This window comes from Tamandua tetradactyla, chromosome X (assembly GCF_023851605.1).
Source record: "Tamandua tetradactyla isolate mTamTet1 chromosome X, mTamTet1.pri, whole genome shotgun sequence".
NCBI classification, from domain to species: domain Eukaryota; kingdom Metazoa; phylum Chordata; class Mammalia; order Pilosa; family Myrmecophagidae; genus Tamandua; species Tamandua tetradactyla.
In genome coordinates this window covers 151265928-151281322 of record NC_135353.1, presented here as the reverse complement: position 1 = coordinate 151281322, position 15395 = coordinate 151265928, and the positions used below count along the sequence as shown (strand labels likewise).

Genomic DNA, 15395 nt, shown 5'->3' with positions numbered 1-15395 from the left:
CTCAATGGGGAAAAATTGAAAACTTTCCCCTAAGATCAGGAACGAGACAAGGATGTCCATTATCACCACTATTATTCAACATCGTGTTGGAGGTTCTAGCCAGAGCAATTAGACAAGAAAAAGAAATACAAGGCATCAAAATTGGAAAGGAAGAAGTAAAACTATCACTGTTTGCAGACGATATGATACTATACATCGAAAACCTGGAAAAATCCACAACAAAACTACTAGAGCTAATAAATGAGTACAGCAAAGTAGCAGGTTACAAGATCAACATTCAAATATCTGTAGCATTTCTATACACTAGTAATGAACAAGCTGAGGGGGAAATCAAGAAATGAATCCCATTTACAATCGCAACTAAAAGAATAAAATACCTAGGAATAAATTTAACTAAAGAGACAAAAAACCTATACAAAGAAAACTACAAAAAACTGTTAAAAGAAATCACAGAAGACCTAAATAGATGGAAGGGCATACCGTGTTCATGGATTGGAAGACTAAATATAGTGAAGATGTCAATCCTACCTAAATTGATTTACAAATTCAACGCAATACCAATCAAAATCCCAACAACTTACTTTTCAGAAATAGAAAAACCAATAAGCAAATTTATCTGGAAGGGCAGGGTGCCCCGAATTGCTAAAAGTATCTTGAGGAAAAAAAACGAAGCTGGAGGTCTCACGCTGCTGGACTTTAAGGCATATTATGAAACCACAGTGGTCAAAACAGCATGGTATTGGCATAAAGATAGATATGTCAACCAATGGAATCAAATAGAGTGCTCAGATATAGACCCTCTCATCTATGGACATTTGATTTTTGATAAGGCTGTCAAGCCAACTCACCTGGGACAGAACAGTCTCTTCAATAAATGGTGCCTAGAGAACTGGATATCCATATGCAAAAGAATGAAAGAGGACCCGTATCTCACACCCTATACAAAAGTTAACTCAAAATGGATCAAAGATCTAAACATTAGGTCTAAGACCATAAAACAGAGGAAAATGTAGGGAGATATCTTATGAAACTTACAATTGGAGGCGGTTTTATGGACCTTAAACCTAAAGCAAGAGCACTGAAGAAAGAAAGAAAGAAATGGGAGCTCCTCAAAATTAAATACTTTTGTGCATCAAAGAACTTCATCAAGAAAGTAGAAAGACAGCCTACACAATGGGAGACAATATTTGGAAACGACACATCAGATAAAGATCTAGTATCCAGAATTTATAAAGAGATTGTCCAATTCAACAACAAAAAGACAGCCAACCCAATTACAAAATGGGAAAAAGACTTGAACAGACACCTCTCAGAAGAGAAAATACAAATGGCCAAAAGGCACATGAAGAGATGCTCAATGTCCCTGGCCATTAGAGAAATGCAAATCAAAACCACAATGAGATATCATCTCACACCCACCAGAATGGCCATTATCAACAAAACAGAAAATGACAAGTGCTGGAGAGGATGCGGAGAAAGAGGCACACTTATCCACTGTTGGTGGGAATGTCAAATGGTGCAACCACTGTGGAAGGCAGTTTTGTGGTTCCTCAAAAAGCTGAATATAGAATTGCCATATGACCCAGCAATACCATTGCTAGGTATCTACTCAAAGGACTTAAGGGCAAAGACACAAACGGACATTTGCACACCAATGTTTATAGCAGCATTATTTACAATTACAAAGAGATGGAAACAGCCAAAATGTCCATCAACAGACGAGTGGCTAAACAAACTGTGGTATATTATGTGGTATATTAAACAAACGATGGAATATTATGCAGCTTTAAGACAGAATAAACTTATGAAGCATGTAATAACATGGATGGACCTAGAGAACATTATGCTGAGTGAGTCTAGCCAAAAACTAAAGGACAAATACTGTATGGTCCCACTGATGTGAACCGACATTCGAGAATAAACTTGGAATATGTCATTGGTAACAGAGACCAGCAGGAATTAGAAACAGGGTAAGATAATGGGTAATTGGAGCTGAAGGGATACAGACTGTGCAACAGGACTAGATACAAAAACTCAAAAATGGACAGCACAATAATACCTAATTGTAAAGTAATCATGTTAAAACACTGAATGAAGCTGCATCTGAACTATAGGTTTTTTGTTTGTTTGTTTGTGTCTTTTTTTTTACTATTATTATTATTTTTATTTTTTTCTCTATATTAACATTCTATATCTTTTTCTGTTGTTTTGCTAGTTCTTTTCCTAAATCGATGCAAATGTACTAAGAAATGATCATGCATCTATGTGATGATGTTAAGAAACACTGATTGCACATGTAGAATGGAATGATTTCTAAATGTTGTGTTAATTTCTTTTTTTCTTTAATTAATTAAAAAATGCTTATAAAAAATGCAAAAAAAAGATACTATACCAATAAATATACCAAAAAGATATGAAAATAAATAAATAAATAGGGGGAACAAATGTTAAAATAAATTTAGTTTGAAATGCTAGTGATCAATGAAAGGGAGGGGTAAGCTACATATACATATGGTATGTATACTTTTGTTTTTCTGTTTTTGTTTTATTTTTCTGTTGTCTTTTTATTTCTTTTTCTGAATTGATGCAAATGTTCTACAAATTATCATGATGATAAATATGCAACTATGTGATGATATTGTGAATTACTGATTATATATGTAGAATGGAATGCTCATATGTTAAGAATGTTTGTGTTTCTTTCTTGTAATATTTTTTTAATTTAAAAATTAATAAAAACAATAGTTCATGAAGAAATAATGAGTGGATAGCCAGTATCTCACTAGGTAGCTACAATCAAGGTGTTCAATAGGGTTTTCAAGCTCACTACATTAAGAACTGAAATCATTGCCACCTTCCAGTATTTCCCCTCCTTTGTTTTATTTCATACCACAGTGAATGATATTGTTTTAATCTCACTGATGCATGCCTGAAACAGTTTCTATAATATGAAATTATCTATTCCTTGATGATTTGGCAGAGCTTCTATGTAAACTATATGGATATGGTGGCTATTTTAGGAATAGGTCTTTAACAGAATCTTGAATTTTTTCTATAGCTTTTGGTTTTAATACATTACACTAGCATTAAACTAGTCTCCTAGTTTTTCTTATTTGAGATTATTAATTTATATTTCTAATTAATTGAGTCAATAATGCATTTTGTTAATTTTGGGCATGAAATATCTGCTGGCTATTAATTCTTTCATAATTTTTTCCTGTTTTATGTAGTTATTTCAGTGCAATTTTTCCTTTTAGTTTTTTACCTATTTTTATTTTTCTGTGCTTTAGTCTGAATTCCTGTCTTTTTTCTATTTAGTTTTGTGATAATATGAATATTAAAAGAGAAAGATATTTACATTTTGACTGAAATCCATTAATTTTTAACATTTTTATTGTAAAATAAAACATATATTTGAAGCAAAGAAAGAAAAAAGCAATAATTTTCAAAGCACACTTCAACAGTAGTTACAGAACAGATCCCAGAGTTTGTCATGGGCTACCATTCCATCATCTCAGATTTTTCCTTCTAGCTGCTCCAAAATACTGGAGGCTAGAAGGAATATTAATATAGTGATTCAGCAGCCATACTCAATTGTTAAATCCCATTTTCTCTGTTATACCTCTTTTTTCTCCTTTAATCCTTTTTCCATTCTATAGGGATCTTTGGAGAATGCCTGTTCTGGCTTTTTCATGTTGAGAAGGGGTGTCCACACTGAAGGATAGGGGGATGTAATTAACTGATAATCCTAGAGAGGCTGGTCCCTCTGGTTTCAGGATTTATCTGACCTAGGAACCCTCTAGCAATTATAGGTTCCAGGAAGTCAAACCTAGGGCATGAAACTTTTACAGAGTCTCAGTTTGGGCCATTAGTTGTTCTTATGAGACAGCAGGAGTGATGTTCATTGGGATTTAGCAAACAGTGACAACTGGCACTATCTAACTGAAGCTTGCATAAGAGCAGCCTCCAGAACAGCCTCTTGACTCTATTTGATCTCTTGTGGCCACTGATGTCTTATTTTATTACACTTCTTTTCCCCTTTTGGTCAGGAAGGCATTGTCGATCCCACAGCATCAGGGCAAAGCTCATGCCCTGGAGTCTTGCCCCATGTTGTCAGGAAGTTTCACCCCTGAATGGCCTGTACCACATGAGAAGGAAGACAATTATTTTCCTTGCAGAGTTGGGCTTAGAGAGAGAGAGGCCACATCAGAGCAACAAAAAGGCTTCCTGGAAGCAACTCTTGGGCCTGTTATGCGTAATCTTAGCTTCTCCCTGACAGAAATACGTTTCATAAGGGCAAGCCTCAAAATTTAGAGATTGGCCTATTTTCTTGGAAGGCCCCAATGGTTGGGAGGGGATCTGGGGTTTCCCAGATGGTAGAGTTTAATAGTTCTATATTTACTTATTTTCCCCTTCAGATCCTCAAGGGACTCTACCAATACGTTTTAATTATCAGCCCACCATAGTCTGAGATGTGTCCTGATGCTACACCAAGCCATAAGGAATTACAAGGCTTTGTTCCGGTTCTGGACTCCAGGAGTCTGGGCTGTCTAGATGAGCTATCCAGAGAGGCTGATTCAGACTAGGAGTTACAGAAAATTTAGGTTCTATACATTATAATAAACCTCTCTGCCTTTGATCTCATATAGCAGCTAAAGGTCTAGAGTACATACACTATCGTGTTTTACCCTGTATTCTAATTTATCTTAGACCCAGCCAAATCAACTTCATTTTAAACTCTAATTGAGGCCTGATCTCTTTCTCGATTACTTCAACTGTTATTATATATAGCTGTGCTAACTTTCAGGTCTGCAGCACTCCATTTCTGGGACCCAGGTGTCACAGAGCTGCTCGAAGTTCCAGGGAAATACTAGCTGACACACATATAGCTCAGTGTCTCAGAATCCAGAAATATATCTACAACTTCAGACTAAATGTAGCTGCTATAAGAGCCCATAATCCAGGCGCTTATTTTTAAACTTGTTCTTTTGTTTCTGCCTCACTCTGCACAATCCATTGTCCCCAAGGTTTATTCAGTTTGTTGTGTGCCCATTGACATCCCTTTCTGTAACTGTACCAAATTCCATCATATAACTGTATCACTGTTCACCATTCTAATTCTCAGTCATTGTATCCTTCAGCTCCCTGCATCTACTGAGCATCATCAGTAAGGTCCAAAATAAACAAACCATGTCTGATAGTATCTTTGTTTGGTTATACAATCAGCAGCATTCTCAGTTTTTGACAATTTTCATTGGTCCATAATGACAAAGAACTGGCAAACATAAAGTTACCAACTATCGAATTAATTTTGATGTTACATTTTCATTTTTAAATTAATGTTGCTGTACTGAATTTCCTTCTTGATCCAGTAATTATTTTGAGTAATTTTTTTCTGTATGGGGACACCATTTTACAACTTCAAAACATTTACTGATCTGAAAATGTGGAGATGACTCTTAGTGTCTGTGTACATATATGTGTTTATTTTCTATGAAAAAGTTATGTAGACTTTGAAATGTATTATTCCATTATCTTAGATAACATTTTCAACTTTTTTTTATTGCATTGTTGAATAATTTAATTTCTAGTTCAAGTCTTTGGTTTCTTAGTTTGTCTTGTTGTGTAAAAGGGATTTTATAAAGCTTAACAGTAGCTAATTTTTCCTGCTTAATTTAGCTATTTATATATATCTTAGCTTCTGAAATATCCAGCAAAAGCATTTGTGTCATTTTGTATTCATGGCTATGCATTTGGTGTGAGTTAAGAATTATAAAGAAAAGAATTATGGGCCCCATCAGGTTGAAAATAAACAATCCGAGACTTTCCCAGGGCGGTTATCTGTTTCTCGCCCTTCCCCCCCCTGACTCCTTGCGCCTAAATCACTTGTTGTAAAACTGTGGCTATCTGCAATAGCCACTCCCATGACTCATGCTCAAGAAATGCTCGCTGTGAAACTGTTAAAAGTGCTTGTTGTAAAGCTGCTCTTATCTGCTTTTTTGTAAAACAGCACCTGTGACCCATGCTCAACCCCCACCCCCCTCATCTTACCCTTTAAAAAGCTTTTGCAGACTTAAGTTCGGGGCTCTCTGTTCCTGCGTGTTCAGCGAGCCCCACACATGTGTGGAAAATAAACCCCTTGCGTGTTGCATGAGAGAAGTCTCTTGGAGTCCTCCTTTGCGTGGCAAAATTCTCAAATTCTTACATTTGGAGGTCCCACCGAGATCGGCTCTTCGTAAGGGGAGGCTCCAACAGCTCTTTCTCTCGGGGTAAGTGAGGCCTTTTTGTCTGAGGTGCGATCGCTTAGTCTGTCAGACTGGCAGTGACTGTCGGGGAGTCGCGTGAGCACTCCCCGACCGCAACCGACAGACGTGTCCGGGGTTGCAGGTCACTCTCCCGAGGGACGCCTCGGGATTGGGGGACCTCCGGGGACGCCTGGAGGATTCCTACAGGGCCGACTCTGATTCTGTTTTCCTTCTGACAGGGGGAAACTCGATCATAGTCATCAGGCCAGTCTGAGCTGTGTCTCTGAAACTGTGTAAACGTGGTGTGCCGGCTCTGTGTGTGTCTGTCTGTATTTGTGTGTTGGGAATTGTTTTTGTTTTACCGAAGATGGGTCAGGGAATGTCGACTCCACTTTCTCTGACCTTAAGACACTGGTCGGAGGTCAGGGAAAGAGGTCAGAATCTATCTTTTATTGTAAAGAAAGGCAAATAGCAGACGTTCTGCTCGGCCGAGTGGCCCTCTTTTAACGTGGAATGGCCTCGGGAAGGAGCTTTTCATCTACCCTTGATTTGGGCCGTCAAGTCAGTCATCTTCCGCCCTGACCCGTATGGCCACCCGGACCAGCAGCCCTACATCATGGTTTGGCAGGACCTGTGTGAAAATCCACCTCCATGGGTAAAGCCATTTCTTACTCCTCTTGGTCAACATGACTCTCCCTCTGTACTTCCAATCAAGGAGCCGGGTCCTTCTCAAGCTCCGAAACTCTATCTTTCTTTGCCTCCTGCAGTCCTACCGGAATCCCAATCGGATCTACTCCTCTTCGAAGCAGGTCCTTCTTCCCCTCCTCTCTACCCTTCAGCTCTGGTACAGGACCCCCCTTCTCTTAGCTCACCTTCTCCCTCCTCTAGTTTTCTCTCCCCGCAGGTTCACCAAGAGACGATCCCAGATGAACCGGGACCGGCACATAGTACACGAAGCAGACGAGCACTAAGCCCATCTGATGTAGCGGTCACTCTCCCCCTCAGACCGCACGGGCCTCCAGTGGATGATGGACATGGGGGAGAAATGCCTGCTCTACAATACTGGCCCTTTTCCTCCTCTGACTTATATAACTGGAAAAATAATAACCCTCCTTTTTCCGAGGCTCCCACTAGGCTGACTGGATTGGTGGAGTCCCTTATGTTCTCTCACCAGCCCACTTGGGATGATTGTCAACAACTCCTGGGGACTCTCTTCACCACGGAGGAGCGAGATCGAATCCTACCGGAAGCCAGGAAGCAAGTTCCTGGACAAGACGGGAGACCCACCCAACTCCAGCATATCATCGATGATCGGTTCCCGCTGCGCCGCCCTAACTGGGACCCGAACACCTCTGAAGGTAGGGAGCATCTGTCCATCTATCGCCAGACTCTAGTAGCGGGTCTCTGAGCAGCCACACGCCGGCCCACCAATTTGGCCAAGGTAAGAGAGGTTATTCAGGGAGCGGACGAATCGCCCTCAGTCTTTTTAGAAAAACTAATGGAAGCATACTGTAGGTATACTCCCTTTAACCCTCAATCAGAGGATCAAAGAGCCTCAGTGGCCATGGCCTTTACCGGCCAATCAGCTCCGGACATTAGACGCAAGCTGCAGCACTTAGACGGGTTGCAGGACCTAGCCTTGCGAGATTTAGTCAAAGAAGCTGAAAAAATGTTTTATAAGAGAGAGGAAAAAGAGTTGGTAAGAGAGAAAAGGAGAACGAAAGAATTAACAAAGATCCTGGCCACAGTAGTTGAAAGAAACACTGAAAGTAGAGGACAAGCTAAAGAAAATCCCTCGGGCCGGTGTTATCATACCCCTCTTAATCCAGACCAATGCGCCTACTGCAAAGAAACTGGGCACTGGGCCAAAAACTGTCCGAAAAAAAAACGGAGGGGTACTAGGCCCCCAAATTAGCAACAACCGGCCACGTTGGCTCTAGAAAGTGAAGACTAGGGGAGTCAGGGCTTGGCACCCCTCCCCGAGCTCAGGGTAAAATTTAATGTGGAGGGGGTACCAATTAATTTTGAAGTCGACACAGGAGCAGTAGTGTCGGCCCTCCAAAAACCTATAGGCCCGCTCTCTACAAAAAGGTCCTTGGTGCGGGGAGCAAATGGCAGTCGCTACTGCACCTGGACTACCAAAAGAACCATGGACCTGGGGAAGGGGAAGCTTCAACACTCCTTCCTAGTTATCCCTGAGTGCCCTGCCCCGCTTATGGGAAGAGACTTGTTAACTAAACTAAGGGCGAGAATCACCTTCAATCCTAAGGGGCCAAAGGTGAAATTTTTAAACCCGCTAGTAAGCCAACCTGTAATAACTGCCCTCACCTTGCCAGTCGAAGAAGAATATCAGCTGTATATAAAACCAGAACAGCTCCGCAGTTCTATTCCTCAGGCCTAGCTTGAAGAATTCCCTAATTCCTGGGCAGAAGTTGCCGGGTTAGGGTTGGCGGTCAATCAGCCCCCAGTAGTAGTGACCCTAAAGCCCACCGCCTCTCCAATTCGGGTAAAACAATACTACTTAAGCAAGGAAGCCCGGGAAGGAATCAAGCCCCATATAGAGAAATTCCTTGGCTTGGGAGTACTTAAGCCCTGTCAATCAGCCTGGAACACTCCCTTATTGCTGGTCAAAAAGCCAGAGACTAGAGACTATAGACCGGTGCAAGACTTACGGGAAGTAAATAGCAGAGTGCAGGATATACATCCTACGGTGCCAAATCCCTATAACCTGCTCAGCACTCTCCATCCTGAAAAGACTTGGTATACTGTGCTTAATCTAAAAGATGCTTTCTTCTGCCTGCCCTTGCATAAGGACAGTCAACCCTTGTTTGCGTTCGAGTGGGTCGATCCAGAGACGGGGTCCTCGAACCAACTGACTTGGACACGCTTGCCCCAGGGGTTCAAAAACTCCCCCACCATTTTTGACGAAGCTCTTCATAAAGACTTAAGATCCTTCAGAATTCAGCATCCCAGAGTCACCTTGCTACAATATGTGGATGACTTACTGTTGGCAGCAGACACCAAGGAGGACTGTGAGTATGGAACCCGAAAACTGTTAAGTGAGCTAGCCGCACTGGGGTATTGAGCCTCGGCCAAAAAGGCCCAAATCTGTAAAAGGGAAGTAATCTTCCTGGGATATACTCTTAAGAATGAAAAGCGATGGCTCACTGAAGCTAGAAAGAAAACTGTAACACAAATACCCCCGCCCACGACCCAAAAGCAGCTACGAGAATTCTTAGGGACAGCGGGATTCTGCCGGTTATGAATCCCAAGGTTTGCAGCCCTTGCTGCCCCATTATTCCCCTTGCTCAAAGGGAGCGCTGATTTCCAGTGGGGAATAGCCCAGCAGGAAGCCTTCGACAGCATTAAGAAAGCGCTCCTGTCAGCTCCAGCTTTAACCCTCCCAGACGTGAATAAACCTTTCACGCTTTACATAGAAGAAAAGAGAGGCGTGGCTAGAGGGGTCCTAACACAGGCTTTAGGCCCCTGGAGGAGACCGGTGGCCTATCTGTCCAAGCGATTAGATTCAGTTGCCAGCGGATAGCCACGCTGTCTCAAGGCCATCGCGGCAGCTGCCCTCCTGGCAAAAGACGCAGACAAACTCACTCTAGGACAGAAGCTGACCATAATAGCCCCTCACGCCCTGGAGAGCATAATCCACCAGCCTCCAGATAGATGGATGTCAAATGCCAGAATTACTCACTATCAGAGCATCCTCCTAGACAAGGACAGGGTGACTTGCGGGACCCCGTCAGCTTTAAACCCCGCTACCCTGCTCCCGGACGAGACCGCGGGACCTGTGCAGCACACTTGCCAAGAGATATTAGCTGAAGAGACCGGAATCCGCAGAGACTTAAAAGACCAATCATTGCCTAACTCGGAGGTAACCTGGTTTTCGGATGGAAGCAGCTTTCTCCAACACGGTAAGAGACGAGCGTGAGCGGTGGTAGTCAGTGGGACAAAAGTTATTTGATCATCTAGCCTCCCGGAGGGAACATCTGCCCAAAAGGCTGAACTAATTGCCCTCACAAAAGCTCTAAAATTAGCAAAAGAAAAGCGAGCGACTATCTATACAGATAGCCGTTATACCTTTGCTACTGCCCACGTACATGGAGCAATTTACCAACAAAGAGGGCTATTAACCTCAGCTGGTAAAAAAAAAAAAAAAAATCAAACACAAAGAGGCTCTGACCCAATAACCCTGGGTAATAAGCAAGCAGATGAAGAAGCAAAAGCGGCAGCAGTAAGGGACCCTGTAGACTTGGTCCTAGTAACCAAAGAAAACCCAGCAACCCCCTGAAACACTATCTGAAGTTGCACCCCTAGGAGAATCGGAAGCCCTAGCTTACATACAGCAGGTCCACCAGCTCACTCACCTGGGGACAGGGAAACTACAGCAGCTCCTGCAAGACCAGAGGGAATTGTACCCTCTGACAGCCTCAAAAAGGAAAAAGCTAGCAGATCGCGTAGCTAGAAAATGTCAGGCGTGTCAAATTGTGAACGCCTACCCCACCAAAGCTCCTAACGGAAAAAGACTAAGGGGAACTCAACCTAGGCAGTTCTGGGAAGTCGACTTTACTGAAATTAAACCTGCAAAATATGGACTTAAATACTTACTAGTTTTTGTAGACACCTTTTCAGGATGAGTTGAAGCCTACCCAACTAAGAGAGAAATGGCCCAGGTCGTAGTCAAGAAGATTATGGAAGAAATTTTTCCCCGGTTCGGTCTACCAAAGGTAATAGGGTCAGATAACGGACCCGCATTTGTAGCCCAGGTAAGTCAGGGTGTGGCCAGGATATTGGGGATTGATTGGAAATTGCATTGCGCATACAGACCCCAAAGTTCAGGACAGGTAAAAAAATGAACAGGACAATTAAAGAGACCCTAACCAAATTAGCTTTAGAGACTGGCTTGAAAGATTGGACCATGCTCCTGCCTTATGCCCTGTTCAGAGCCAGAAATACCCCCTCTGCTCTCTTGTGTAATCTAACCCCTTATGAAATCTTATATGGGGCACCACCTCCAGTCAAGGACATGTCCTCCATTCTAGAGATTAATAGTTCCCTTCATACCCCCTTGCTTGACAGGCTGCGAGCCTTGGAAAAAGCCCAGCGGTTCCTGTGGCGGCAGCTCTCCACCTCCTACCAGCCAGGAGACAACAGAACTCCGCATCAATATCAGGTGGGAGACTTCGTCTATGTCCGCTGCCACCAAGTCCAGACTCTTGAACCTCACTGGAAAGAACCGTATCAGGTACTCTTGACCACCCCCACCGCAGTCAAGGTTGATAGCATCGCATCCTGGATCCATGCGTCTCATCTCAAACCTGCACCTTTGCCCTCTGAGTCCCAGTGGAAACTGGAAAGGACTGACAATCCTCTCAAGCTGCGGGTTCGTAGGGTTACTACTCCTTCTCCTCCTTCCCCTAGGGGAACCCAATTCCAACCCGCATAAGCCTTGGAAATGGACAATAACCAGATGGGATGATGGGAAGACTATAAAAACTTGGGAGGGAGCAGGGGAGCCTTCTTTTCTAGTGACCCCTTGTAATCTTACCACTCTGGGGGTAACTGTCGCTGCCGGTATAGGCACAGGGACTGCTGCCATTGTACGTAGCAATCAACAAACCAGTCAATTACAAGCCGCGATAAATCAAGACTTAAAAAAAAAAAAATAGAAAAATCTGTCTCACTCTCTAACCTCCCTTTCAGAAGTAATTCTGCAGAATAAGCGGGGACTTGACTTACTTTTCCTCAAAGAGGGGGGACTATGTGCAGCTTTAAAAGAACAGTGCTGTTTCTATGCGGATCACTCTGGTGTTGTTAAAGAGTCCATGACAAAACTCAAAGAGCGCCTTCGTGAAAAACAAAACAAAAAAAAAAAAAAGAGAGGCGCAACAGGGATGGTTTGAATCTTGGTTTACTAAGTCCCCCTGGTTAACGACGCTATTATCTGCTCTCGTTGGGCCTTTAATTGTGTTACTTTTAATAATAACTATAAGACCATGTATTCTAAATAAAATTATACAGTTTTTACAGGAGCAGATTGGAAATGTCAAACTAATGCTCATCAGACAACAGTACTCAGTGTTAAATAATCCAGAAAATCTCTAAGATTAGAGATATATACGAAAAGGAGTGGGGAATGTAAAAGGGATTTTATAAAGCTTAACAGTAGCTAATTTTTCCTGCTTAATTTAGCTATTTATATATATCTTAGCTTCTGAAATATCCAGCAAAAGCATTTGTGTCATTTTGTATTCATGGCTATGCATTTGGTGTGAGTTAAGAATTATAAAGAAAAGAATTATGGGCCCCATCAGGTTGAAAATAAACAATCCGAGACTTTCCCAGGGCGGTTATCTGTTTCTCGCCCTTCCCCCCCCTGACTCCTTGCGCCTAAATCACTTGTTGTAAAACTGTGGCTATCTGCAATAGCCACTCCCATGACTCATGCTCAAGAAATGCTCGCTGTGAAACTGTTAAAAGTGCTTGTTGTAAAGCTGCTCTTATCTGCTTTTTTGTAAAACAGCACCTGTGACCCATGCTCAACCCCCACCCCCCTCATCTTACCCTTTAAAAAGCTTTTGCAGACTTAAGTTCGGGGCTCTCTGTTCCTGCGTGTTCAGCGAGCCCCACACATGTGTGGAAAATAAACCCCTTGCGTGTTGCATGAGAGAAGTCTCTTGGAGTCCTCCTTTGCGTGGCAAAATTCTCAAATTCTTACAGTTGTGATAGTAAACTTGGGGACCAATTATGGGTGAGGTTTTCCAGGGTCCAGGGTTAAACAGAAGGAGCAATATCATACTGAAGTGCATTTGTGGGTGTACTGTCAAGTGACAAACAGCAGCTGAAAAATATAAAGGTCAAAAAGGAAAATGCAACGTGATCTGGCTCAAACCATGATGACAATCAGAATTCCATCCACATTGAAGCCAGGTTTTTTATTTTCTTTTGCTTTTGGGTGTTTGTGATGCCATAGTTGATATGCATGAATTCAATATTTTGGATTAATACATCTTTTACTGTGATAATTTCCTACAAAATTTACTTTCTCAAATACCAAAATAATTCCTAGTCTCATATTTTGCATTAGTAAAATAGGCCATAGATAATCCAACTATCTCTGCCTGAAATGCACATTAATCTTATGTCTTATTTTGATTTGGTATTTTAATATTGTCATTGACTTTTCTTATTCATATTTAATTCTGTGATCAATTTTTATATCATCTTCACTCTATGTTCATATTTAATATTGTTATTGACTTGCTCTTTGTATTAATCTGTTTCTGGAGATGACTTCAAAATCTTTATTTTCTCCTACACTGAGTCAGAACATAATTTGATTTAGTTTTCTAACATCATCATGCACCCTAACATTTTTCTGAAGCTTTATATTGCATAAAATATTTTTGGGGCTTTATTGTGTGCATGTTAATTCAATTATTTTCAATATTTCCTAATAGAAATTTCAGTGGCTATTCTCAATACTTTCCCTGTCTTAAGCTTGCAACTGAGTAATCAGAGAATATCACAAACTGCAAAGTACCATATTCCCAAGAAATCCTGAATTAATTGGGTTTTTGTTGGAAATGACTTCTGCCATATTATTTTAAAATCAGAAGAGGCTAAATTGACTTCCATCATATATTGGCAATAACAGCAGGAGTTTCTTCCTGAACCTTACCTGAGTGTTTTCTGCTGCTTTGTCCACAGTAGGAAAGGGGGCCCATGCTCTCTGGAAGTTCCATCATATTCCTGAAGACATTATTAAGTGCTCCTAAGATATTGTATTCTTTGGAATTTTACTTTCTTCATCCTCTCCTCGTAGGTCTTAACTTTATTACTGTTTTCATATGAACCCTACTCTTGTTCTCCCCATCCTTTATGATGATTTCTTTTCCCTTTTTCTTATAAGAGCAGTGGAAGGTTGTATCTGTCTATTAAGTTGCCAGAATGCAATATACTGGAAATGGAATGCCGTTTCTAAAAGGGAATTTAATAAGTTACAAGTTTACAGTTCTAGTGCCAAGAAAATGTCCAAACTAAGACACCAACAAGAGGTTACCTCCACTCAAGAAAGGTTGATGCCATCCAGAACACTTCTATCAGCTGGAAAGGCATGTGGCTGACATCTGCTGGTCCCTTGCTCCTGGGCTCCATTGCTTTCAGCCTCTGCTCCCTGAGGGGGTTCCTCACTTGGCACCTGTGGGCCTTCACTTAGCTCCTCCAGGACACAAGTCTGGGTTCTGGCTTGCTTAACACCTCATGGGAAGGTACATGGCAACGTCTACTGGGCTCTGCCCATGTTTGGGCATCTGATCGCTCTGTCAGCACTCCAAGCAACTCCAAACATCCGTATCTCTGTCAGCTCCGAAGCAACTGTTCTCCAAGTGTCTGGAGCTGAGGTTTCTTCAAAATGTTTCCCCTTTTAAAGGATTCTAATAAACTAATTAAGACCCACCTTGAATGGGCAGAGCCTACTTCCATCTGTTCAAAAGGTCACACCCACAATTGGGTGCATCACATCTCCGTGAAGATAATCCAATCAAAAGTTTCCACCCTTATAGTATGAAATCAGGGTTAAAAGAAATGGCTGCCCCCACAAGGTTGGATCAGGATTAAAATATGGATTTTCTGGAGCACATAATAGCTTCAAACTGGCACAAAAGTTTACAGAAAAAATAATGCAGAAAGTAGAGTCCTATATAACCCTCTAACACAAATAGTTTTCCCTATTAACATTTTACATTAGTGCCTTACCTTTATTACAACTGATGAAATATTATAATTATAGTCCATAGGCTCCATTAGGGTTCACTCTTTGTGTTGAACAGCTCTATTTTTTTTCAAAAAATTTATTCTGGTAACATATATACTACCAAAACTTTTCCATTTTAACCACTTTCAAATATACAGTTCAATGGCATAAATTGCATTCACAATGTTGTGCTATCATCATCACCATCCATTATCAAAGCATTTCCATCACCAGAAATAGCAACTCTGTACCAATTAAACATTATCTCCTCATTCCTCACCCTGGCCACTGGTAACTTATATTCTAGGTTTTACTCTATGAATTTAAATATTCTAATTATTTTATATAAGTGAGACCTTTATGTTTTATAAGTTTTAAACTGCACA

General features: G+C 41.5%; 1 protein-coding gene and 1 long non-coding RNA gene across 2 annotated transcripts in view; one reads left to right on the top strand and one right to left on the bottom strand.

Annotated features, from left to right (window-relative positions):
* The window catches only part of LOC143670676 (uncharacterized), a 494335-nt gene that overhangs the window by 315488 nt on the left and 163452 nt on the right, over positions 1-15395 (bottom strand). The gene's annotated exons all lie outside the window — the stretch shown is intronic.
* On the top strand, positions 6862-12926 carry LOC143671032 (uncharacterized). The gene is made up of 2 exons (XM_077145989.1): positions 6862-7603; positions 11334-12926. The coding sequence occupies exons 1-2, from the start codon at positions 6862-6864 to the stop codon at positions 11507-11509; spliced, it is 918 nt and encodes a 305-aa protein (XP_077002104.1). The 3' UTR covers positions 11510-12926.